The sequence below is a fragment of the Bactrocera tryoni genome, chromosome 2 (genome assembly GCF_016617805.1).
Source record: "Bactrocera tryoni isolate S06 chromosome 2, CSIRO_BtryS06_freeze2, whole genome shotgun sequence".
Taxonomy (NCBI): Eukaryota; Metazoa; Arthropoda; class Insecta; order Diptera; family Tephritidae; genus Bactrocera; species Bactrocera tryoni.
This window is the reverse complement of record NC_052500.1, coordinates 42,885,485-42,913,413: the sequence shown is the minus strand read 5'-3', so window position 1 is coordinate 42,913,413 and position 27,929 is coordinate 42,885,485. Positions and strand designations below refer to the sequence as shown.

General features: G+C 37.7%; 1 protein-coding gene across 1 annotated transcript; it reads left to right on the top strand.

Moving 5' to 3' along the window:
- The first annotated feature begins 2,117 nt into the window (after window positions 1–2,117).
- On the top strand, window positions 2,118–6,882 carry LOC120769275. The gene is made up of 2 exons (XM_040096191.1): window positions 2,118–2,572; window positions 6,549–6,882. Exons 1-2 carry the CDS (start codon window positions 2,534–2,536, stop codon window positions 6,873–6,875), a joined length of 366 nt encoding a protein of 121 aa, XP_039952125.1. The 5' UTR covers window positions 2,118–2,533; the 3' UTR covers window positions 6,876–6,882.
- Window positions 6,883–27,929: the final 21,047 nt, after the last annotated feature.

The following is a 27,929-nucleotide window of genomic DNA, read 5'->3' as shown; positions in this document are numbered from 1 at the left end:
TAGTTTTTCGGGTGGATTATGTAAATTCATCCTAAGGAATTAGTTGAGAACACACCTGGATGTTGGCATTGCTTTCTGCGTACCTATTTCTTCGGCGATGCATTCCATGCATAATATCAAGGCATTTCCAAATAGAGCAATGTTCTCACAAACGAATCGCTGACGCAAGTTGAGAAAAAACTCGTCAATGTAAATTTTGTTGTTGGAAGTGTTTCCGCTGGCTGTACTGTATTCTCTGGGTTGAAAAACACTCTTTAGCCATTCTCCAAATGAACTGCGAAACGCACAACAGTCGGAAAAATCGATTTCACCAAACTACAATATCAAACATTGGCATGAGTTTTGAATGTGAATTAGACAATAGTGGCGAATATGGTACGATCCATATGTTGTCGACTTCGATATTCACTACTCTAAGTTGAATGGTAAATGTCATGCCATTGTCGTCTGATGAGCTACGACTATATAGTGGATATCCATCATTTCCAGTTTGCGTTTCCGAAAGAAAAGCACGTGGATAGTGTTTCGTGCATTTATTGCAAGTGGGATTGTGGTGTCCGCAAGGTCCATGCACCATATTGGTTTTCATCACTTCGTAGAATAATGGATCTTTCTCTGCATGAGGAATTTCCGCAAAAATTATTTCATCAATTTGATCTGGTGTAACCACCATCCACCATTCAAAGAAGAATGTGTTCGTGCGGCAAATCTCTTTTTTGCAACTCAACAGAGTACATCCAGCATCTGACTGCACCATACTTGTATATACAATATATATATTATACATACGTTGCTTCAAGATAAAGTCCATCAAATATCGTAGCTGTTGTTTGAAAAATCTTGCTGTATTATCGTGATGATCGCTTGCTGATTGACAGCGATCCATAATTCCACTCATATGTCATCGCATCCTGGGAGTCTCATGTAGTTCATTTTGATACGTTGATGGCAAAAAGAAAGCCGACCGATATTAGCGCGATGTCTTTGTTGCCTCGTAAAAATTTCAATCTGTAATTGATCACTTCGTTTGAAACACCCATAAAGTTTTCACTGAACAATTTTCAATAATTTTTCTTTTAAATAGCCGGAATAAAAAAGCAAGCGACCGAAATTGAAAGATTGAAATAATTTACAAAACAAAATATTGAAAAACAAAACAAAAAAGGATTGTATGAAAAGTCACTTTTTGGAAATTTCCACTTTTTCGACTTTTCCTTATGAAAAGTATATGGTTTTTTTATATCTAACCCTTTCCAGATCCGCAGCGAACAACTTCTGATTTCATGAAGATTGGTTCCGCCGTTCTCGTGCGTTAGCGTTACTAACAAACAAACAATCATTTTTACTTACATATGTACATACATATGTATGTATGTATGTATATACAAAATAAAACGTTTGTATGGGAAAAAGAAAAGGGCTGTTTTTAGGGGGTTTCCGGCAACTTTCGTAATTTTTTCTTACATAAGAACCTTCTCCTAATAATAAAAAATACAACAAAAAAAAATCAGCCAAATCGGTTCAGCCATTCACGCGTGATGCCGTGACAACGAAAACGGTTTCATTTTTATATATAAGATTTCATAACCCAACAGTGTTCTCACTGCCGTTAGAAAGATCAAAAAACAGCTGTTATTGTCATTCAAGAATTCACATCGCTTAATATTTATCAAAAGAAAAGATTGTCATATAGTATTTTGAATTAAAAACACGGTTTTTTTTTTAATATTTTCCATATAATAGAAATAATGGATGCATTTTTTCATTTGGTAAGTCGATTTACAGATGAAATTAGATTCATTGCTTTAAAAAAAAATTTGTTTGTTTACATTTTTTTCCCTTTGTAGTGTCTAAATCAGCTGTGATAATGTAACAGATTTCCAGTGCTGACAAGTAGATTGCGCAAAATCAGAGTCGCAAAGAGAGATTTGGCGTGGATCAGTTTCATATCATTTCAATGAAGTGATTTGGAACTGTCATTTTTGTATGGCGAAATCTTGATAAATTTTTAGTGTTTGTGTGTTGTGATTAGTGGGATAATCCATTCAACAGCCGAAATCGTGTGATTAAGTGTCGGTCTGAACATGGTATTAAGTAACACAAAAGTAGGGCTGAGCTCAGGCTACTACCGGGGTCACAGCTGGCGGATAGTGGACGGCCTACGCTAAGTAGGTTAGCTGCGAATAGTAATACGCAGCCCCCGACCAAGAGCTGCAGGAGAGGAGGGCTTGGCTCAAAACGCCTCACGCGCCCAATGAACCTCCCGCGAAGAGGCGAGAAGATGCCGCCTTAAAATAAGCGTCCACAACCCCCACCGGGGCTGCACCGAGGGAGAACCTACCCAAGAGAGGGAGGCAACAAAGCGACGAGGGAACAGAAGACGACGAAAAACCCTGGGCAAAAGCCCATCAGAATTGAGACCAGTAAAATTCTGATTATGGTGTACTGGAAAACCGATATGGAACAGATTGACAAAGGGCTGGGGGGGGCAGTATTCTGCCACCTCAGTAGATAGGAGTGACATCTTATCGAAATGGCTGGCAGGCTAATACTGCCCTCACCTCCGTCTCGTTAAAACCATGGCAGGTCTTCAAGTACGTTCAATGCACGTCGCCAAAATTTCTTTGGCCGTACAGGTTCAGTTGAGACGAGCTCCTGATTCGCGCCCGAACCCGGCTCTGAACACAAGCTCCCATAAGGACTTGTGTCAACCCTCGCGTGGCCTCCCTGCTTGCATAGATAACCACGGAGATAGCGGCTTGAAGCGGAGACCCAATAGAAAAAAATGAACACACCGCAACAACAACAAAAACCACAACAAAAAGAACAACAAAGCAAAGATGGCCAAGAAGAGGAATACGGGACAGCCTTCCGTAGAAGCAGTAGGGTACTCAGGTCCCCCGTACTCATCGCCACTCCAAAACAGACAGAAAAAAATGGAGAAAAGACAGTCCTAAAGGAGACTCCGGTCACACAAGCAGCACCGGCAAAACAAGCAGAAGGGAAGAGCACTCCAGTTGTCGCTAAAGAAGGAACTCAAAACTCGCCGAAACAAGAGTACATCACCCAAATGAGACGGGCAGAAGAGGAATCCCTAGAAAAGTGCAAGGGTATAGTGCAAAAAATGAAATTGGCAATGGCAAAACAAAAGAACGTCAGCATGGACGTCAAGAATGGAGCGGCACAGCTAGACGAACTCTTCGACGTCATAAAGAGCTACCGCAGAAACTGGCTCACCGCAGAGAACGAAAAAAGGCGAGCACACTTAAGCAGACGAATCACGACCCCCGAGTCAGCAGCTTCGAAGCGCCGTGCGACAAACCCAGTCGAGCCGCGAGAAACGGTGCGACCACGACAGGAAAACGACGGCCAGTGGCAAAAAGTTTTGCCTAAAAACCTAGAAAGACCCACGCAAACGAAGGAACGACCGAAGAAGCGCCCAAAAACGCAAACAAGAGGCAACAAAGCAACAACATGGCCGCAAGCCAGAAAGGGAATAATAGGCCTAAACGACAAACAGAGGCCGTTATAATAAAGCCAGAATATCCGTAGTAAGGTAGATCTTAAAGAAGCAGAGGTCAAGATCAAGGGGATCCGCAAAACAAGAGCCGGGGCCCTATTACTAGAGCTAGAGAAGGGGCAGTCCACAAAGGCCAGCTTCTGTGAGGCACTTAAGTCCACACTTAAAGAGACTGCAACTGTCGCCGACCTTAAAACTAAGGCTACCATAGAAATCAGAGACCTCGACTCGCTCACCACAAAAGAGGAAGTTGCAGCGGCTGTCGAAGAAGCGCTACAAGACCCCACCGATGACTTATCAATTAATATCACAGCTCCAAACACAAGAGAGCAGGTAAGGGCATACATAACGATGATAAGAGGCAAAACTCAAAAAAGCCGATCACATTCCGAGCTCCGCAAAATGCTCGGTATATAGGAATTACCGAAACAGATGAAGATCCTACAAGCCAACATGCATAGATGCAAGGCCGCTGACGCACTACTCTCGCAAATGGTGATGGAAAATGGCTACGAGATAATCATCATAAGCGAGCAATACAAAAAGAAAGAGACAGGCACATGGCTAGAAGATAGCAGCTCAACCGCCGCTATATGGCTACCACCAGGGAGTAACGCCACCACTGTAAGCAATGGGAACGGCAACGGTTTCGTGTGGGCCAAGTGCGAAATTTTTACAGTAATTAGCTGCTACTTGACGAAAAGCGATAGTACACAGGAATTCCAAGAAAAGCTCGACAATATAGAGGATACAGCCAGGACTATAGAAGGCCAATTGATTATCGCCGGAGACCTAAACGCCAGAGCCGTAGAGTGGGGTATGCCAAACACTGACTCGAGAGGAAAGAGAATCCTAGAAATGGCTGCGCGGCTAGGTCTAATAGTGCTCAATACGGGAAATGCAACCACGTTCAGAAGACCGGGATGCGAGGAAACCACACCAGACATCACCCTATCAACAGAACGCATGGCAGGCTTAATAAATAATTGGAAAGTCCTGGAGGACTACACTGGCAGTGATCATCACTACATCTCTTTCTTGATCGACACTGGAAGAAACGCTCACCAGCTCAGCAAATATAGTGGAACATTTCGAAGCTAGACACATCGAAATTAATCGCCGCAATAGACGAGCAGAACCCATCTAGCGGCCCCTCCCTTATAGCAAGAAAAACAGTCGAGCACACAATGCGTAATATAACCAAAGCCTGCCAAAAATCAATGCCCAAGGCTACCCACAGCAAACGTAAAGCAGCAGTTTACTGGTGGACTGAAAACATCGCCGAACTCAGACGCACATGCCTCCGCCTTCGCAGATCTTACACGAGATCCAGGCACAGAGGAGCCGCACCACAAGAAGCCGAGCAATACAAAGCAGCAAAAAAGGAGCAGAAGCACGCCATCGACGGCAGTAAAAAAGAAAAATGGGAGGAACTACGGGAGGATATAAACAGAAACCCCTGGGGGCTAGGGTACAAAATAGTGACGAAAAAACTCGGCGCTCGAGCAAAGCCACCTTACGTAACCGCTGCCAAAATGGATCACATCGTGAACGCACTATTTCCCACACACGAAACAAGGGCCAGTGATCCAGAACAAACTCTAAGCAAGCTAAAGGCCAACAAATCACCCGGCCCGGACGGGATCCCAGCAGAAGTCCTCAAAATAATCGCTGCAGAACGCCCAGGAGTACTACTGAATATGTACAACGCCTGCCTTGAAGCCGGAATATTCCCTGCACCCTGGAAAAAGCAACGGCTGGTGCTAATCAGTAAGGTAAAAGGAGACCCCAATTCGCCATCAGCATACCGGCCATTATGCATGCTTGACACAGCGGGAAAGCTGTACGAAAGCCTACTTAAACCCAGACTCGAAGCGGCTATCAACGAAGCTGGAGGACTGTCGCCTAGACAACACGGCTTTAGACCCGGCAGATCAACCATAGGAGCCATAAAATGCGTCATAGAAAGCGTAGAAGCAGCACAGCGCAGATGGCATAAATACAAAAGAATAGTGTTGCTGGCGACTCTAGATGTACGAAACGCCTTCAACAGCGCTAGGTGGGTAGATATGATCGACGCCCTCGAAAATAGCTTCAATATACCTGACTACCTCAGGGCTGTGGTGCGGAGCTACCTAAGTAACAGGAAACTGCTGTACGAAACTAAAGAGGGATCACGACAAAAAGCAGTGACGTCAGGGGCAGCACAAGGATCCATTCTAGGCCCAGACCTGTGGAACATCAGTTATGACGAAATATTAAAACTAGAAATGCCAGATGAATCGTATCTAATTGGCTATGCGGACGACATTGCAGCAGTAATCACAGCGAGGGATACAGAAGAAGCGAGAAGAAAACTGAACCAGGTCATGATACGGACGCAAGCATGGCTCGACACACACAGCCTCCAGCTCGCTACGGAGAAAACTGAGCTACTGCTGCTAACAAACAAGCACATACCTCTGGAGATAAGCATGCACACACGACTGCGGATATTCTTAGGACAAAAAAGGCAGTTAACTACCTAGGCGTAAGACTGGACCCCAGACTAACCTTCTGGGCACAAATCTAGCACGCCGCAGGTAAGGCAGCGAAGATCACGTCTCAACTGAGCCGATTAATGGCTAACGTAGGAGGCCCCAGCCAAGGAAAGAGAAAGCTCCTAATGTCGACGACAATCAGCGTCCTATTATACGGAGCCGAAATCTGGGCAGACGCGCTTAAAAAGGAAAACCGGCGTAAGGCAGTGGCCAGAGTGTACCGCACCGCAGCCCTCAGAGTTGCATCAGCCTACAGAACAGTATCAGGCGACGCAATATTAGTTATAAGCGGCAATGCTCCAATCGACCTACTGGCATATGAAAGGAAAAAGCTGTGGGAGCTAAAGAAATCACCCGGCAATAACATGGGCGTAATTCAACAAATAAGGAAAGATACGATAACATCATGGCAACAAAGATGGGAGAATGAAAGTCGCGGCAGATGGACGGCCAGGCTGATAAAAGACCTAGATTTATGGACAAGTCGTAAATTCGGAGAAGTAGACTTTTACACAACTCAGCTGTTATCCGGCCACGGATACTTCAAAAAGTATCTCTACAGAATGGGAAAAGTCGAAGAGCCGTCATGCCCATACAACGACGCGACAGAGGATGACGCTGAACACACATTCATTGAATGTGAGCGCTGGCAAGGGGAACGCACCGTCGTAGAAGGCCTGGTCGGGCCAATAAACGCTGACAATGTAATCAGCGTCATGTTGGAGAGCGAAACAAACTGGGGGATTATCCAGAAATACGCAGCAACCGTGCTACGCATCAAAAAGCGGGACCTGGACGCAGGTGCGCAGATGTAAATCTCTCAATGAGAAAAATGGAACGCCACCCTGAAGTAATGCAAACGCGGTCCCAGGGTGGGCGACGGTTCCTTAGAGGGGGGGTTTTTAGTGACCTGCACCGATGATGCGGAAGGCATTTTCCACCCCCTCGCCCGCAAAAAAAAAAAAAAAAAAAAAAAAAAAAAAAATTAAGTAACACAAAAATCTCTGAGGCGGCTTAATTAAATTGCACTTGTCAATTTGCCTTTCCTGCGTAAGAAGATATTCAACTAAAATCTCATCTCCTAAGTAGGGTAAGGGTTGAGAGCAAATGTGTGTCCTAAATATTTTTAAATATAAATAGACCCTAAAATATGCAAATGTATTGTCTTTACAAAAATCTACCTCAACCTCATCTACCTCGAAGTTGCTGTCTAATCCTAGACTATTGAACGAATGTTCAGGTCACGGAAGTGCTTGGAACTCTTGCCACGATAAGCCCTGCATTATACGGTCATTACACACACTTTCTATTATTTCATTGGAAATGTTAGAGGAAAAGCTTTCGTTATGAGTTGTCGGTTCGTAGTTTCCGTTGGTTACTAAGTTGGCGTAACGCAACCCCCATGATTTTTTAAATAAGTTTGCAACATGTAACATATATTCCTTACACATCTACCATCGCATTTTCTTATTTGTCCAAATATAACCGTCTCGTATGTAGATGTTGAAAACCTGAGCTTGACGAGAATAGCCACAATCGTTTTAAACTATTTATTTTAATGATTTAACCCTAAAGGTAGTTGAACGATGCAGTTATGCCAACCCCAGTGTCATCGTTAACCCCAATCGTCTTTAAAAGTTTAAGAGCTTCGTCTAAAAATTGCAACTGCTCGGGTGTTGCCGAAACAACTTTTTTGTTAGGCAAAATAGCTTCAAAATTACTACTATTAAATACGTCAAATAGTTTGTTAATAAATAAAATATATTCCGCCGTATTATAAAAACTATTCGAAAGACAAGTCATGACCGGATCTATAAAAGGATAACATTCCGGAAGCGACGGTGTCACTAAACACTTGACTAGCAAGTTTGAATCTCACGTTTTGAAAATTATTTGGCCCAATATACAATTACATACTTTTAAAAAATACTATTTACAAATATTCGTATTATTTAACTTTTGGATTAACCTGTCTTTCTCCTTTTCCTTACAAGGAAGTTGTCCACCCTCGTATCCGACCACACACTTCCTTACTTTTAGAATTTTCACTAAATTTTGCAAAAATACTAAGTTAATCACTTTGAAAATGATATCATTAATACACATATTACATAAAAATTCACTTTACCAAATCTGCACACACCCGAACGAAATTTCGTTTCACACTGATTTTGTCAGTTAATTATTACGGCTTATTTCTGACATCCCGCCTTTTCTAAAATCAGCTGATCGAAATTCCCTGATTTCCATTTCTACCAAATTAATCAGAGATCGCGTTCGAGAGAAAGTTTAGAGCCAATGCGTTTTGTATTATTTTATCTATAATGTTAAATAAAGAGATTGCGATAATAAATAATTAATATTACAGTGAAAGAAGTTCAAATAAAGACTTGGTTCTAAAGATTCGGTTTTCTACAGTATTGGAAAGAGGAAGTCTTCCTGATTTAAAAAAATATGGGGTTATACTTACCGCAAACGCTTAGTTTACGACATATTCGACTTTAAAGTTCAAAAATTCCCAAAACTCGAACATTTCAACAAGCTATTTCATTACACCTACCCTACGCCTTTGCGCAAATGATTATATTATGATAACAAATGCCCACATACAGATTTGGGAATGGCAATAGCAATAGATTTGACAGTTAGTAAGACATAGATTTTATCCTGTCGAGATGCCCCGTTAGACAAACTTTATGCACATTTTTCACTTCAAATTCATTTAATTAAACTGTAAACATTTAAACAAATTCACATTTTACACTTTTTGCAGGTTTTATAAGCAAGAAATCTAAGTATATTTTAAAAATTACTTTTTATACTCGCAGTGATCATCATTTATGTGTTAACAAGTATGAGGAAATGGAGCGCTGCTATTATTATTATTATTATTACTAGATGTAAAATAGTAATACAATTATTATTTTACATTTTGATTGGAAAGAAGCACTAGCTGCTGGGGCTTTCGGCTTACCTAATTCTTTATTCTTCTTCTTCTTAATTGGCGTAGACACCGCTTACGCGATTATAGCCGAGTTAATAACAGCGCGCCAGTCGTTTCTTCTTTTCGCTACGTGGCGCCAATTGGATATTCCAAGCGAAGCCAGGTCCTTCTCCACTTGGCCCTTCCAACGGAGTGGAGGTCTTCCTCTTCCTCTTCTTCACCCGGCGGGTACTGCGTCGAATACTTTCAGAGCTGGAGTGTTTTCATCCATCCGGACAACATGACCTAGCCAGCGTAGCCGCTGTCTTTTAATTCGCTGAACTATGTCAATGTCGTCATATATCTCGAACAGTTCATCGTTCCATCGAATGCGATATTCGCCGTGGCCAATGCGCAAAGGACCATAAATCTTTCGCAGAATTTTTCTCTCGAAAACTCGTAACGTCGACTCATCGGTTGCTGTCATCGCCCAAGCCTCTGCACCATATAGCAGGACGGGAATTATGATCGACTTATAGAGTTTAGCTTTTTGTTCGGCGAGAGAGGACTTTACTTTTCAATTGCCTACTCAGTCCGAAGTAGCACCTGTTGGCAAGAGCAATCCTGCGTTGGATTTCCAGGCTGACATTATTGGTGGTGTTAATGCTGGTTCCTAAATAGACGAAATTATCTACAACTTCAAAGTTATGACTGTCAACAGTGACGTGAGAGCCAAGTCGCGAGTGCGACGACTGTTTGTTTGATGACAGGAGATATTTCGTTTTGCCTTCGTTCACTACCAGACCCATTTTCTGTGCTTCCCTGTCCAGCCTGGAGAAAGCAGAACTAACGGCGCGGGTGTTGAGGCCGACGATATCAATATCGTCGGCATACGCCAGCAGCTGTACACTCTTATAGAAGATGGTACCTTCTCTGTTTAGTTCTGCAGCTCGAACTATTTTCTCCAGAAGCAGGTTGAAGAAGTCGCACGATAGGGAGTCGCCTTGTCTGAAACCTCGTTTGGTATCGAACGGCTCGGAGAGGTCCTTCCCGATCCTGACGAAGCTTTTCGTGTTGCTCAACGTCAGTTTACACAGCCGTATTAGTTTTGCGGGGATACCAAATTCAGACATCGCGGCAAAAAGGCAGCTCCTTTTCGTGCTGTTGAAAGCAGCTTTGAAATCGACGAAGAGGTGGTGTGTGTCGCCTCTCCTTTCACGGGTCTTTTCCAAGATTTGGCGCATGGTGAATATCTGGTCGGTTGTTGATTTTCCAGGTCTGAAGCCACACTGATAAGGTCCAATCAGTTTGTTGACGGTGGGCTTTAATCTTTCACACAATACGCTCGATAGAACCTTATATGCGATGTTGAGGAGGCTAATCCACGGTAGTTGGCGCAGATTGTGGGGTCTCCTTTTTTTATGGATTGGGCATAGTACACTTAAATTCCAATCGTTGGGCATGCTTTCGTCCGCCCATATTTTACAAAGAAGCTGATGCATGCTCCCTATTAGTTCTTCGCCGCCGTGTTTGAATAGCTCGGCCGGTAGTCCGTCGGCCCCTGCCGCTTTGTTGTTCTTGAGGCGGGCAATTGCTATTCGCACTTCTTCATGGTCGGGTAATGGAACGTCTGCTCCATCGTCATCGATTGGGGAATCGGGTTCTCCTTCTCCTGGTGTTGTGCGTTCAGTGGCATTCAGCAGGCTGGAGAAGTGTTCCCTCCATAATTTAACTATGCTCTGGGCATCAGTGACTAGATCACCTTTGGGGGTTCTACAAGAGTATGCTCTGGTTTTGAAACCTTCTGTAAGCCGCCGCATTTTTTCGTAGAATTTTCGAGCATTACCCCTGTCGGCCAGCTTATCAAGCTCTTCGTACTCACGCATTTCGGCCTCTTTCTTCTTCTGTCTGCAAATGCGTCTCGCTCCCTCTTCAACTCTCGGTATCTATCCCATCCCGTTGTCGAGTTGTTGACGAGTGCTCTCAGAGAGCAGGAGGCTTGCAGTAGAAAATCGTTCGGCTGTCTGTTGTGATTGCAGCTTCTCGACTTCGAACCTTCCTTGTGTTTGGTGGCGTGCGTTTTTTGCTGCGCAGAGGCGGGTGCGAATCTTAGCTGCAACAAGATAGTGGTCCGAGTCGATGTTAGGATCTCGGAGCGCACGCACATCTAAAACACTGGAGACGTGTCTTCCGTCTATCACAACATGATCGATCTGGTTGGTAATTTTTCGATCCGGAGACAGCCAGGTAGCTTGATGAATCTTCTTATGCTGGAATCTAGTACTACAGATAACCATATTTCGGGCCCCGGCGAAGTCAATCAGCCTCAACCCATTTGGGGATGTTTCGTCGTGGAGGCTGAATTTACCGACCGTTGTGCCAAATATACCTTCTTTGCCCACCCTGGCGTTAAAGTCGCCAAGCACGATTTTGACATCATGGCGGGGGCAGCTCTCATAAGCGCGCTCCAAGCGCTCATAGAAGGCATCTTTGGTCACATCGTCCTTCTCTTCCGTCGGGGCGTGGGCGCAAATCAGCGATATGTTGAAGAACCTCGCTTTGATGCGGATTGTGGCTAGACGTTCATTCACCGGAGTGAATGATAGTACTCGGCGACGGAGTCTCTCTCCCACTACGAATCCAACACCAAACTTGCGCTCCTTTATATGGCCACTGTAGTAAATGTCACAAGGACCTACTCGTCTCTGTCCTTGTCCCGTCCATCGCATTTCTTGGACGGCGGTGACGTCAGCCTTTATTTTTGCGAGGGCATCAACCAGCTGGACAGTGGCACCTTCCCAATTAAGGGTCCGGACATTCCAGGTGCATGCCCTCAAATCGTAGTCCTTATTCCGTTTGCCATGGTCGTCATCAAAATTCTTTACAAAATAGTTATTTTTTAAATTATTTATACTGAATAGTGATAATTGACTTAGGGTGAAGTATACTCGTAAATGTTGCTATTTAAATTATATAAGATGTTTAATTTTTTTCGCTATAATTCCTTTCTTTATTCAGCAATCTTAGTTTTAATCAGAGTTCGCGAATACTCATCACTGAGGAGTAAAATTTTTATCTTCCTCCTCAGTACAACACAATTGAGGAGTAATAAATTTTGATTTCCTCAATTGTGAGTTCAAAGGAAAGAGTGCTCTTCTAGAATATTTCTCTTTAATACTCATCTTATCTTTTCTCTCTAATATTTTCCGCATACGTACGTGCTCCTCAAAATAATACTCCTCACAAGAGCGTTAAGTTTCTTTTTCTCATCTCAGGTTTCAGCACTCAGTATTTTGTATCGCTGATAAAGTCAGTTATGCAGCAGAGAGTGCACTTGAGCAATTTCTTATTCTCTTAGAGAGTATGTATATTTATAAATTTATGTTAAAGTTTAATTGTTGTTGGTGTAAATATTAACGGTTTTGGGTACATGCATGATTAACCGTTAATTTAAGTTGTATTGTGAGTAGGTAATTAATCAGGAAGACGATGCAAAAATACTGTTCTCTAAGAGAATTTCTCTATACAATGATTGTTTTTTTGTCATTTTGGATTAAGACGCATTGCAGTTTTGTTAGCTTAAAATTTTATAAGTTAAAAATGGGCAGCTTTAGCCAAATTAGCCGAAGTAGTTCTATCTGTTCCATGTAGTCAGACTTCAGTGGAACGTGCCTTTAGTGCTCTTTCGTTAATTTTAACTAAGCATCGTTCCAGGCTCGACGCACAAAATATCAATAATTTGTTTTTGATAAGGTTAAATGAAGAACTTTTTAATAATATGAATTTTTCTTAAGGTAATTTTTCATCAAAAAATTATCAACTTTATTTATTGAATTATTTGTGTTCTTTTTTTATTGAAATATATACATGTTTTGTTTGTTTTAGTAAATAAGTACTTACTTATGCACGTTGTATGTACAAATACGGAAAATAACTAAATAAAAATTTGAGTGTCTATTCTTTATTTGTAAACTAGCTGACCCCGCAACCGTTGTCCTGCGTGAAATTATGTGTTTTGAAATGAAAAAAAGTTGAAATTATGTTGTGTCGAAGATGATTTATTTTCGATTTTTTACATTTCTTTTAATGTAGCGCAGCTTAATAAACATAATTTTTTGATTTCTGTTCTGGTGCGTAAATAAACAGAGAAGATGGGTTTCCAACTCGTCAACACGCCACATATGTATATCTGGCCGTGTGAAAAACATAGCATTTCCCGATTTCCTTGTGTCCTGTTGATTGTCAACGCAAAGGCAATTTTCCCTGGAAATTGAATACGTTCGAAGGCTGTCCCTTGTATTCGATAACTGCGTCATATCCAGTCGGGTTCCATTACTCAGTTTCGGTGCATGAAGATTGTGAAACATAATAATGACAGATCCAACTTTGAGACGCAAATGATCCTGGGGCATACCAAGCCTCTCCAAAGAATTTGGAAAGTCCACTGGATAATTTACGGTTTTGTCTTCCTTGTCAAGACGATCGATCGATTTGTAGGAGCGCAAACCTCCCGGAATTTGACTTTGAATCTTCCAGTTTAAGTCATTAACATCGGTATTTCGGCACTCCAGCAAGCATTTATGATAATTTGGCGAATGTTCGGACAAACATTCGTGATGAGTTCATCTTCCGTTGAAGTGAATTGACAAAAGGGAGGTGAAATTGATATCAAACCACTGGAAGTATCAACCGAAATTTGCCCATTTCCAATTCTTAGCGAATACAATGTAAAATGTCATCGGCAATGTCATTTTTTCGTATCCCATAATTAACGCGAATTTGAAGGCTGATATGTCAAAATGATCTTCGCGAAAAATATGCGAACTTCAGTGGCATGCGAAGTAACTCTTGCATTGTCCTTCGTCTCTTTCCAGTGATTATCATGTTCCAGCAAATGCAACTGCTGGCATGCTTCTCAAAAAGTTGCACACACTGTACCATTCACAATACGCGATGACTTAAATGAAGTTGAACCGCGAGACGCAAAACAGTCGGAAAACTTTCATGAATTGCAAAAGTAAATATCCTACAAAGTGCTTTATTGCAGTTCACATATCGACCCATTTGATACTGCTGATCTCATATCGTTCAAGGCCAATAACCGCTATGTTGCTTTCTTTGGTGACGTACTTGCAAACGTATTTGATCGATTACACCAATCTGCAATATTCAACATTGACATGAGTTTTGAATGTGAATTAAACAAAAGGGGCGAATATGGTACGACCCATGTGTTGTCAACTTCGATGTGTTGTTAACGTCGATATTCACGCCTCTAAATGCTAAATGTTCTGCCATTGTCGTCTGGTGAGTGCCGCCGATACAGTTAATATCCATCATTTCCCATTCCCGTTTCCGAAAAAAAAGCACATGAGTAGTGTTTCGTGCATTTATTGTCAAACATACAAACCAAAGTGGGATTGTAAGGCTCGCAAGGTCCATGAATCATATTGGTTTTCACCACTTCGTATCCGAATCCGAATTTCCGCTGAAATGATTTCATCAATTTGATCTGGTGTAATCACCATCCGCATCCAAAGAAGAATGTGTGCGTGCGGCAAACCTCTTTTTTGCTACTCAACAGAACACATTCAGCATCTAACAGCATCATATATACCATAGGTTGCTTCAAGATAAAGACCATAAAACATCGCAGCTATTGTTTAAAAAGTCGTGCTGTGATATCGTTACGATCGCTAGCTGATTGACCGCGATCCATAATTCCGCACATATGTCATCGCATTTTGGGAATACTTCTTGTCCTTCCTTGGGCTGCCATACGTTGATGGCAAAAAGAACGCCGACCAATATTAGCGCGACCTCTTCGTGGCTTCGTAACAAAGTTCAATCTGTAATTGATCACTTCGTCTGAAACATACATAAAGTTTTCACTGAATAATTTTCAATAATTTTTCCTTTGCATAGCCGGAATAAAAAAGCAAGCGACCGAAATTGAACGATTCAAATAATTAACAAATCAAAATATTGATAAAACAAAACAAACAAAAATTGAAAAAAATGTGCATGGAAAATGTTACTTTTTGGAATTGTCCAATTTTCCGACTTCTCCTCATGAAAAGTATAAGGTATTTTGTTTCTAAACCTTTCCCGATCCACAACAAACAACCTTTTAAAATTTCATCAAGGTTGGTTCAACCGTTCTCTTAGTGTTACTAACAAACAAACATTTATTTTTATATAACGTTTATATGGGGAAAAGGAAAGAGCTGTTTTTAGGGGGTTTCCGGAAATTATTCGAACTTTTCTCGCCGTAAAAACCATCTTTGAACTTCAACGAACATTTAAGAAAAAGAATTGGCCAAATTGGTCCAGGCGTTATTGAGTTATGCGCGTACATACAGTTTGACGATTCATTTTTATTTATATATGTAGATACATATGTATATGCTTTTGCTTTTTTTTCTTTAAATAAGAGACAATACTAATGAAAAGTAAATAAGATGAGTTTTATTTTTCGCATCACTTGAACACTCAGAGCGATAAAAATAAAGATGATGCGTTAGGCAAATAGTTATCTTTTAAAAATGCTCGCTCATGCTAATATATGAGTGAGCCAATTACGTGAGGAGTTTTTTGTGATGAGAATGTTAGTTAAGCTTGCGCTCCTGAGTATTTGAAATGATGTTCTCTTGCGGAATATTACTCATCAGAGCAAGAGCGTATTTTGATGGTTTTACGAACTCTGGTTTTAATCAGTCACGAGTATTGGCTCGAGGGTTATTTTTTTAAAGCGCGGCCGAAGACGTCTAACGCAAAAAGGAGTACTACGCGAAAGTACTTCAGTCATCCCGATATGATATAAATTTTGTTATATAATCATAGAGTTTTGCTTATTTGTGTTATTAAATATGAGTCACATATTATACATATACATATGTACATACGAATGTATAAGAAAAGAGTGTTCACAACTCAATTATAGCTTGAAAAATGTAGGAAAGTATTTTTTATTTTAATTAACATAGAAAAAAAGAATCACGAGAAGATACAAACAAAGAAAAATCGTTGAAAATCCTACATAATTGGCGTGTAAGATGTGACAACGCTCGTTTTCATCATAATTGTAAACAATCTAACCTTTTCAATGATGAGTGTGTTAAGTGATTTTTAAATTAATAAATATAGCTAAAATATAAGAAAATAAAAGTGAAATGTGAACTTATTTCAATGTTTAAAATGTATATTTAAATATACAAAGTGAAAAATGTTGATAAATTTAGTGCAACATTGTGAAATACTAAGTGATATTAATATAAATTTTTAATCGACATATTTTAAAAAATAGAAGTGTGCAACAAGAAGTTTTGCATATTCCTCCTCTGGAGAAGCTTCCCTATCCGTACATACCCCATTTATACCGAAATTCGTGTTTTTTACTCGACGGCCAAAGTAATCGGAGTCATGCCGAATAACGGCTGGTGTGGTTCGAATGGCAAGTGGTGCTATAATTTTAGCAGATTCCGCCTCACCGCTGTCAAAATATTGAATGGTTCGGTATAAGGATAAGGACACTAGTGCTGATGGAAAATTCATTTTAACAGAAAAAATTTAGAATATTAAATCACATATGTAGATGCATTAAAAGGGGCTTAAAGGGGCTTCAAAAGGGGTAATGATCTTTTTATATATTGCACAACTTTGTAATTAATAATAGTAAAGATGATATTAATGATACCAATGAAATTTTCTATAAAGCTTTATTTTATTTCGTCACATATTCATTTTTATAAAACTGAAATAAATTAACTTAGATTTATTTAATAATAATCAGGGGTGTTGTGGAATCCAAGACAGAATTGCTTAGCTGTCAGAGTTTCAAACCAATTCTGATTTTCAATGATGTTACAGAATCTGTTTGGATTTTCGTCTTTTCGAACATACGCAAAACCAATATTCGAATCAGCTTTTTACTAATGTGACAAAACTTGCAAATGAATACATTTGGAAGCAGTCCTTTTTTTAACGAGTTCCGAATTAAAGAAAGATTTTAAGGGATAACACTTATCGAATGAATAAAGACGCATTTGGGTGTTAAATTACGTGTATTATGTTTTGTAAATCCAATATCTTCAAATATCCGGATTTTTTTTCCGAAAACTCAATAATTAAGACATTTCGTGTTTTATACTTATAAATAATAAATGAAATAATGAAATAACTTGATTTCTTAACTTACGTTTCAAATCTGTGAGCGACTATTTTCTAGGTTTGTTTCTGATAGCAAAACCGATAAAATTGGTTTCCGTGACACCCAAAACCGATACAAATTCTGTTTCGAATATCAAGGCAATAATATCTGAATTCATGACATCTACTTCTTTTTTTGATCGGTTTCTATTTTGATTCCGACAACTATCATATTCCACAACATCCCTGAATAATGGTTAAAATTTAAACAAATACATATATGGGTTGAGATCAAAATTCATATTTGTGGTGACTGACTAAATGAGCACCTGACCGCCCTCTTAATATAATACTTCTACACCCCACACATACGCACCATACTCAACACGACTACACCATATATATCATCCAAACATCATACTCAACACATCTACACCATATCCATCATCCACACCTCACACTCAACACACCTGCATCATATACACCACACACGAGGACACCGGAAACAATGGACAAAAGGGACTGACGGACGGCGCCGACTCTCCTTCTTGTACGATCCGCACGCGTATACGTATTTTTTTCCCGCTTTTTAATTCGGTTTTGAGCAAAGTCGTCGCCAAAGCATAGGTGAGTTGCCGCGAGTTTTTTATAACGATTTTCAATGGTCTTTCGAGCCGTACCGGACGGCACTAGTGATAAAAAACATAAAATCTCTTACGGAAACTAAAAATTCGATGACGGTAACGCGATAACCAAATTATAAAAAACCAAATCACACCAAATCAAAAACAAAAAAAAAGAAGTATTAAAAATTGTCAAAAGACAGCGGTGGTGAGGTGACACAGTTAACAAAAAAAAAGTGAAAAGTGTTAAAAATTGTGGAAAGACAACGGTGGTGAGAGGAGGACACAGTTACAGTTAAAAAAAAATATATATATACATACATATATTAGGTTGTGAAAAAGTCTTGCGGTATTTTCGCTAGTTGGCGCTGAAAGCGCGTAGTTCTAGTTTTATTCGTCGCATCGGGTCATGCTATACCTTTTTGGAAAGCTCATTTCACGCGCTAACACATGTTTGATTGAGTGTCGTTTCTTTTAAATCGTTCGTGAGTTATAGCGTCGCAAACATGGAGCAAATAAAGAGAAGATTCGGCATAGTTTACAGTTTAGTATACTACTACGATAAAGGCAAAAATGCATCCGTTTGGTGGCAACATATTGGAAAAACAATATATATATATATATATATATATATATGTAAGTAACATATGTACAAATAATATATTTATTTGCTGTATTATTTTACCGCATATGCTCTCTCCCGGGAATTTGACTCACTGTCTTAAGGTAAACTTAATTCAGTCTGATGTCAACAGTCAAGCTACGAATAGCATTTTAATAATAAATAAATATTTGTTAAATTAAGCTCAAATAATTGTGTTTAATGTTACTGGCGCAGTCGGTAGGATCAGTGAAAATTATCCTTTAAAAGAATCTACTTAAGTTTTTTGAAATCGTACAAAATTTAAAAATTTTATAAATAAAAAGCGAAAACACATATTGTTCCATTTTATACCTGGAAGCTGTGACTACATTAGCTGTAACCTTCAATGACCTTTGAGGAAGGAAGCCTACGAAATAACCTCTACGTGACATTCGCCTGAAGTTCTCACTAGTCGATAAATATATGAGTGATAGCGTAGTTGACGATCTTTGTGAGCTGTTGTTGTGTGTGAGCATTGTACAAGCCACTTCGTCATCAAGAGAAGAAGAAAGAGAAATAGTGTCAATAGCTGAATTTTCAGAGCAACCAATAAACCCACTAACAACTATAACAATGACGGAAGCGAAGGAGAGAAGAGAACGAACAGTGCAAAGCATAAAAAGAGCAACCTGCGAGTTGGGAAATATTGAGATGCCTGTTAATTGATGAATTTGCAGATCCGACACCTATTACTACTATGATATTATTAGTAAGTAATTTAAAATACAGAGGTAGCGTTAAGCAACTATGTGAAGAAATAAATGCAGAAGTATATAAGATTAAGGATAGCATTAAGTTAAAAGAATCAGACATTTCGACTATTAACATGCTTAATGTTGAATTACAACGTATAAGTATAAAAACTCTAAAGAGAGAATTACCGATCCATTTAGTAGCATTAGTTAATGCCAATTTGGTTACAGACGTAAAATCCGCTATTAGAATACTAAAGTAGTAGAGAAGAATATTAAAAGTAAACATAATATAACACAAACAAAACAACAATTTAATAATTACGGAAATAGTAATTACTCTGCCAATGCGTACCAATGTCTTCCTTACAATAATAGTTTTACTCATTTTCAACAACAAATTCCTATTTTCAATACTGCTTTTAATAATAACCCACAAAATCAAAACCATAACACACAATATAATGACAATTTTGGTAATACTCTTAAAAATCCAAGTAATAATACAAGAATACAGTCACGGTCAACATATACTGGATGGAACAGTTCGAAGCAGTCTAGGATTCGACGTTACGGAATTCCTGAACCAATGCAGCAGGATATCGAGAATTTTCGGCTAGAAGCCTCGGATACTTACCTAAAGTTGAATTGATAATTGAAAATCGATCATTTACATTTCTGGTGGATACAGGATCATCAGTAAGTCTAATTAGATCTAAGGTTCTTAATACCCAAATTTTTGATACAAAGTCAATCACCTTAACAACAGTTACAGGAAAAGTAACATTAAATAAAATTCAAAAGGTGTATACAAGTAATAAAAATGTATATGCTGAATTGATATTCTACGCATATGACTTTTCTACAAAATACGATGGTTTATTAGGCTATGATATCCTTCAGCAACTTAATGCTAAAATTTATATTGCTAATAAAAACTTAATTTTAAATGATGCTATTTATAAATTTATAAATAATACTGATCCAAAAACATACGGTTTTTATGAAAATTTAAATATAACCATTGACTCGAAAGACTCACAATTTAGGCTCGAGCATCTCAACAAAAAAGAGATTTTGAGTACAAAAAAACTGTTATGTAAATACAAACACATATTCTATAAAGAAGGTGATACATTAACATTCACTAATAAAATTAAACATAAAATCAAGACAATACACGAAGACCCTATATACGTCAGATCCTATAGATATCCTCAAGTACATAACTTAGAAGTTGAGAAACAAATTAAAGAAATGTTGGCTCAAGGTATAATTTGTCACAGCAAATCGCCATATTCTGCACCAATCTGGATTGTACCTAAGAAACCGGATGCTTCTAATATACAAAAATGGCGAGTTGTAAATTAAACGATATTACTGTAAGTGACAAGTATCCTATTCCTATTATTGATGAAATATTAGATAAACTTGGGAAATGCATCTACTTTAGTACAATTGACTTAACAAAGGGGTTCCATCAAATTGAAATGGATACCGGGGATAGAATGAAAACAGCATTTTCTACACCGAATGGACATTTTGGGTTTTTACGTATGCCGTTTGGTCTTAAGAATGCGCCGTCGACATTCCAAAGACTGATGAATACAGTCTTAGATGGTTTGATCGGAAAAGTTTGTATGGTGTACTTGGATGATATAATTGTCTTCAGTACTTCTTTTCAAGAACACATGGATGCTCTTGAAAAAGTATTTTACAAGCTTATTGAAGCAAATTTAAAAAATAATTTCTGGGATTAGTTGGATTTTATCGAAAATTTATTAGAGATTTTTCTAAAATTTCTAAACCTTTAACTCAGTGCTTAAAAAAAGAAAATAAAGTCGTAATTAATGAAGAAAATATAAACGTTGTAGATACACTGAAGCTTCTTATAACAAAAGGACCAATTCTAGCATACCCGGACTATGAAAGAAAGTTTACTCTAACCATCGACGCATCAAATGTAGCTCTTGGAGCTGTTTTGAGTCAAGAAGGTCATCCTGTTTGCTTTGCAAGCCATACTCTTAATGAACATGAGTTACATTATTCCACAACGGAGAAAGAGTTGCTGGCTTTTGTTTGGGCAACAAAATATTTTCGCCCATATTTATGTGGTAGAAAATTTATCGTAAATAGTGACCATAGACCTCTCCAATGGCTCCACATTTTGAAGGAATGATTTCGATTTTGTTGTCAAATATATTTCAGGAAATGAAAACCATGTAGCGGATGCTTTATCACGTATAAAACTTAAAGATTGTTATTTTGGTGATACTTCATCTAATATTGCTACTATTCATTCCGCAACAGAAGATTCTGAATCTTATATTCCTATTTCGGAAAGACCATTGAATATATTTAAACGACAACTGAGATTGATAAAGAGCAATAAAAATAGTTTGCGAACTGAAAATATTTTTAGAAACAGTATTACAACAATTAAATATATTGACTTAACTAGCAATCGGATAAAAAATATAATACAGAAATTTTTTATTGGTAAAAAGACTACAATATTCATGCCTAATGACGCAGATTTTGTGAAACACAAAATATTGAGAGCAACTAAAGAGCTCGAAAATGTTGGATATTATTCGGAATTTAAAACTAAAATTCTTAAAATTCATTTAGAAGGCCTTCATCAGGGCATAGAACAGATTGCTAATCGTTTTAAACATAAATATTATTATCCGAACTATTTAAAAGAAATTAGTAAAATTATTAACGAATGTGAATTATGCAATAGGTGTAAATATGATCACATTACCCACAAATTGCCTTTTAAAATCCCACCTCCTGTTTACGAAATCAGAGAAAAATTTGTAATTGATTTTAGGGAATGGGAGAAAAGACATTACCTTACCTGTATTGATTTGTTTTCAAAATTTGGAACTGCTGAGGAAGTACAAACATTGAACTGGTTAGAAACAAAAATAGCGCTAATAAAAATTTTTAATACCATGGGATCCCCAAAAATATTAAAAATTGATCAAGATCATGGAATAAATAATGATAACATTAAGAACTGGTGTGAGCAGCTTAATATTCAAATAGAAGTAACCACTGGTACGAGTAAGACTGGCATTGCAGATATCGAACGTCTTCACAAAACCCTTAATGAAAAACTAAGAATAATTAATAGCTCGGATGATAACGAATTAAAGTACATACATGCAAATCGAACAAACTCTTTTTACATATCGAACAAGAGACCGGCATAGTAGCAGCCGTAGCATCGGTCAAGAGCTGGGCATGAGTCATCAAAAATTCATTTCAATTTCAATAAAAAAAAATTCAATAAAAATACCGCAAGACTTTTTTGACAACCTATTGTATATAGAGATGAAGAGAGAGAGAGAGTAAGGAAGCGTGAGAGAGAGGTAGTGTTCGGATGTTCGTCACTTCTACACTTTCAGTGCTCTAATATTTTAACAGTTAGCTAAAATTTTACGAAATTTGAAGTATTAGTTCTTTGCTTAATGTACAATAAATTTCTAACATTTATAAAATTTCAATAACAAAAATAAAAGGTTAGCCCTACGAAGTATAAAACAAACTCATTCGGTGAAGTCGTCGTAGATCATATGTATGTACATTAGAGTGATTCAAAAAAAAATTTCTTTTTTTTCGTTTGGTACTCGGAAAAATAGGTTCCTAGACACCTCTAAGAAAGCCTCTCCAAAAACCTATTCATAATATATTTTTTTCATTGAGTTATAAAATTCATAAGAAATAAAAAATTTTGCCAAAAATAATCAAACTTTAACTGTTAATATCTTTTAAACGTTTGGGTTTACGAAAAAATCATAATAGACCTTTTTTGTAGAGCATTCAATTTCCTACAAAATCTAAGGAACAAGATATTTTTTCAAGTAGTTGGAAGCGAGATATAAATTTTTCTATCTGATAATAAGAAAAAAAAAGAAAACTGTATGTAGGAGAACCTTCCCGTTACAATTAAAAACTCATGTTTGGAAAAGCTTTCTTAGAGGTGTCTAGGTACCTATTTTTCCGAGTACCAAACGCAAAAAAAAAAAATTTTTTTTGAATCACCTTAATATACATACACATGTATATGCGGCGCAATTTTAAAAATACATATATACTACTAGAGGACCCGTCCACGCTTCTCTGTGGCTGAAAATACTACAACTACCATCTATGTATATGATTTCTATTAGTTGGATTATAACTATTAGTTAAGGAGATTTTGAATTTTTGTGAAGCAGCTTGTGTTAGTTTACAAAAAAATGGATCATAATACATTTCGTGTGTCAATGAAGCATTGCTTTTTTTGTGAAAATACTGTTGTATTTTGGCTCATGGAAATCCACCAATGAAAAGATATTTGCCAAGCTTAAAGAGGCGAAAGCTCTGGGCAAAGTGTGTGCCTCGCAAGTTCATAATCCAACAAACACAACGAATAACTGATTCTGAGAAGTGTTTGAGTGCTCTTTAATCGTAATAAAACCGAATTTTTGCGTCGGTGTTTGACAATAGAAACATAGCTCCATCATTTCCCACTGAAGTCTAATCGACAGTTATTCTAGTAGACTGCACATGATGAACCGGTTCTCAGGCATGGAAAGACGAAAAAGTCCGCTGGAAAGGTTATGACATCAGTTTTACTGAGCCAGTTATAATCTATTTCACTGCGTATTTGGTTGCAGTTCTTTTCTACTATTCCAAATACTTAGCAATTGTATTATTTTTGAGGAAGAATCTGTTTAAAATTGTACGCATATATTCAAATGATTCCTACAAACATGAATTTTGAACAAATGCTTATGATTTGAAATATAAATTTTGTATTTATGAGTTTTATTAAATTTTGGTATAAAGAGGTAAAAGGTATCCTATGTCCTTACGCCGGTTCTAGGCTACCTCTCTACCAATTTTCAACCAAATCGGTTCAGCTGTTCTTGAGTTATAAATGGTTTAACTAACAGAACTTTCTTTTATTTAATATATAATAAAACAGGAAAATACTGTTTTACAGTTCATACTTAGGTTATGCTTAGGCACTGAAAATGGGAGGCTTAAGCAATGCTTAAATAACAGCTGATTTGTGTTTTGAATTTGCTTTGAATTTTCAGCGACATCTTTCGTAGCGTAGGGCAAGTGTCCGTTCGTTTGCACTCAATAACAGCTTATACTTTTCCTTCAGTTCCCATAGGTGCTCCGACTCGCTAATGATGAAATTTGGGGTTCTTTTGTTGTTTTCATCAATTTTTGATATAATTTTCCTCGCAAATTTATGTATTGTCTGTTATAATTTAAATATTTTAAACATATTTTTATGAATGACATTTGTAAAACATATGTTGCCCATAACGTTGCCATATATCATAATAAAATTTTATAAAAATTAAGCATTGACTGTGAAACGCAAACGACTACTCAGTTTGCAACAATACTTAGCTACGATTTTATTTAGGCACAACTTAAGTATGGACTGTGAAACCGGGCATTAGCCATACAAAATTCTATACCTAAATGCAACTAAATGAATTTTTTTTTTGCATTTAGGAAATACATGCAGAAATCAACTCTGCGATTTCCTAAATTCCTCTGAAATCTCCCAAATTCGAGGAAGATTTACTGGAAAAGAGTGGCAGCATTGCTTATTTGTCTGACCATACATATGTACATAACTTTATTTATTTCACGGATTGTATGTGATTTTTTCTTAAATTTAGAATATTGGAAGTCATAGATTCGTATAACTTTACCACAAATAATATAAACTTCAAACAACGCATTTTCATTTAATGTTTTTAGCAAGTGGCAGCTTTTGTTATGACAGCCTAAATCCATGAAAATTTAGAAAGAAATGTAGCGCCATCTACTGTAACATACCGCACTTACTCAATACCGCTGTTAGCGCCACCAACTGGTGGATAGCTCTTTGCTAATAATAAACAAATAATTTGCAATAAATAAATAATGCGACTATAAGGAGAGTTATAAACTATCCTATCTTTCAAGTTGGACTAAACTGCACACAGTGTTAAAAATTTCATTAAAATCGGTTCAGTAGTTTAGGAGTCCATCGAAAACAAACAACGTGACACGTGATTTTTATATATTAAGATATATACATAAAAACGAGTGAACTTGAGAAAATTACTTGCGGTCGGTTAATTCTCTTTTCGTGGTTTTTCGTACGAACATATATACATATACATATATCAGTGGTCGGCATGAGAGGATCTGTCACTGTGTTGGTGAGCACGAAAAAAAAGTAGCCCAGTTAGAAATTGGAATTAAAATTAAGCATCTAATCTCAATAATTAATAGTATAATGAAAATTAACAAAATGTCTTTTAAGGATATATTCCCTATTATCTTTAAAAAACTTGGAACATAAAAGGCATTGCATGGCACCAAAGACATTTAGAATCATAAAATATTCTCGCAGGGCATATTTGGTTTTGCGGTATAGTCCTGCGTGATGTTAATTCGTTGCTGGCTCGACAACGACTGAACGATAGAGCGTAAGCGTACGTGTGAAGTTAGTTTGCACAATTGTGCTAAGAAATGCCGACCACTGACGTATATGCACATACGGGCGCATATAAATAAATTCAATATATACTAAAAGAAATACCCAATCGACATTGGCTACAAATTATATAACAATAAATATAACAAAAAATGATTTTTTATAAAATACAAAATTTGTACATATGTAAGTGTATTGTCGCATATGTAGATACGCTCACTGCTTCAAAGTCCACATTGGCATATATTCCGCGATACCCCTTGATTTTCGTTTAACAAAACCAAGCAGGATTGCGTAAAAAACCAAAGCGTAATACATATGTGCATACATGCATATGCATAAAGTGCAGTGATCTCTAAAACGAGCACATTTAAATAAAGGATCCACCTATAGGTATACCCTATAGGACATTTGGACATAAAATATGTATAAAACAAATATATGTAGAAAAATAAATTATATAAAAAATTTCCGGTCAACAATAAATAATTAAATCAAATTTAAGCGATATTCTACATACGCGTAATATTTTACTTGATTTGAAAAACTCTTATTTACTTAAAAGAGTTCACGTCTAAACATTTCGTTCAAAACTCTTATTTACCTAAAAGAGTTCTCGTCTAATCACAAATACACATATGTATATACGAAAATATTTTTGAAATTTCGGTTTATCAAAAGCCATTGGTTTTATTGATTTCTTTTGAAACTCTTACATACAAAAGAGACTTCTATTCAACATTTTATATACTATATACTATACTTTGTCTTCTTTTTCTAAACATCAACAAGTCTAGTTTTCACTAAGACGTTTTGATTTATTCTATACATATTTTAAATGAGCTCAGACTCAAGGGAATCTAAAACAACTCAGTTGCTAAAAGTTCCAAAAATGATTGCAGACGAAAAAAGTCCATAAACACCGGCAGAAGCTACACACTCAAAGCAAGGTGCTACAAAACTAAAGAGGGTTAAAGATATTTCTTTTACAAAATTCATTACTCTCAGCAATTCAGCAAACAGTTTGATACGATACTGCACTCGATTTTCATCTTCACCGATTCAAGACAATTCTGAATCGGTATTAGAAATCAAAAAATACAACTTTTGGACACGTCTCCAAGCGGCATATGACGCAATCGTAGAATCTGACGACTCAGATCTACCGGAAAATTTCAAATCCTCGGCTTGCTCAAAATACGAAAATTGCTTAGACCAATTCGAAGAGACAAAAGCCATGATCTCTGATCAACTAAAACTAATCAAATCAATTGCACCTACTCCACAACCGAGAGTCGAGCTGCCCCAAAGACAAGCCCAAGAGGCAAGTTCAGGCATTCACCTTAAAGTGCCAGTATGCGACACAGATATATTTCATGGTGGTTATGAGCAGTGGCCGTCCTTCCGGGACATGTTTACAGATGTGTACATAAACCAACTTAAATTATCACAAGCGCAGAAATTGTATCACCTCAGATACAAAACCGAAGGTCAAGCAGGCGTAATAGTCAAACAGTTCGCTCTCAATGACGAAAATTTCAATTTTGCTTGGGAAGCTCTTAAAGCACGTTACGAAAACGAGAGAATATTGGTCGACAAGCAAGTGACGATAGTAATGAATTTACCAAAAATTCAGAAAGAAACAAGTGAAGAATTCATAAAGCTTCAACCCACTGTTTCAAATTGTTTGTCGGTTTTATCGACACACAGATAACTGGGACCCCATTCTGGTAAATATATGCACAGCTGCATTACCAGAAAAATCGTTATTCTTGTGGGAGCAATCGCTCTCATCGCGAAAAAAGTGCCCAACCTGGGAGAAAATGAAAGAATTTCTTACTTCCCAATATGAAATTGCAGAAAGGGTAGATAAAAAACTAGTCAGAACAAAAAACGTTCAAAGTAACCTTAATAGAAGCCTCAATAAACCCCAAGCAAGTAGCCACAATAATTTAAATAGAAGCTTTTTTTAAAAATCAATCGTTCACATCCGAACAATATAAGCAAACGTCATGCGAACTTTGTAGAGGAAGTCACAAGCTAAAATCGTGCGAAAAATTCGAAAAAATGAATGTTAGCAATCGAAACGAAAAATTTATATACCAACTGTTTGTCACATGCGCATACGCTTAAAGATTGTGAAACCAAATTTAATTGCCTTTCCTGCCATAAAATACATCATTCAATGTTACATATAACAAATTTTTCCAGCTCACCCCCAAACAGCTCAAACGTAAAAAGATCAACAGGTTTAGTTGCAACAACAAATTCTGAAAACTGCCAAGAAGCACCACGCTGCTCAAAGGCGTTAAAAACCCAAACGCTGCATAGCGAA

Bases quoted from the DNA above. Each gene is read 5' to 3' on its own strand.
- LOC120769275 (XM_040096191.1), top strand. From the start codon at position 2,534: ATGGCTGGCAGGCTAATACTGCCCTCACCTCCGTCTCGT. The intron at 2,573-6,548 runs TAAAACCATGGC...TGGACAAGTCGT, and splicing joins TGCCCTCACCTCCGTCTCGT to AAATTCGGAGAAGTAGACTT.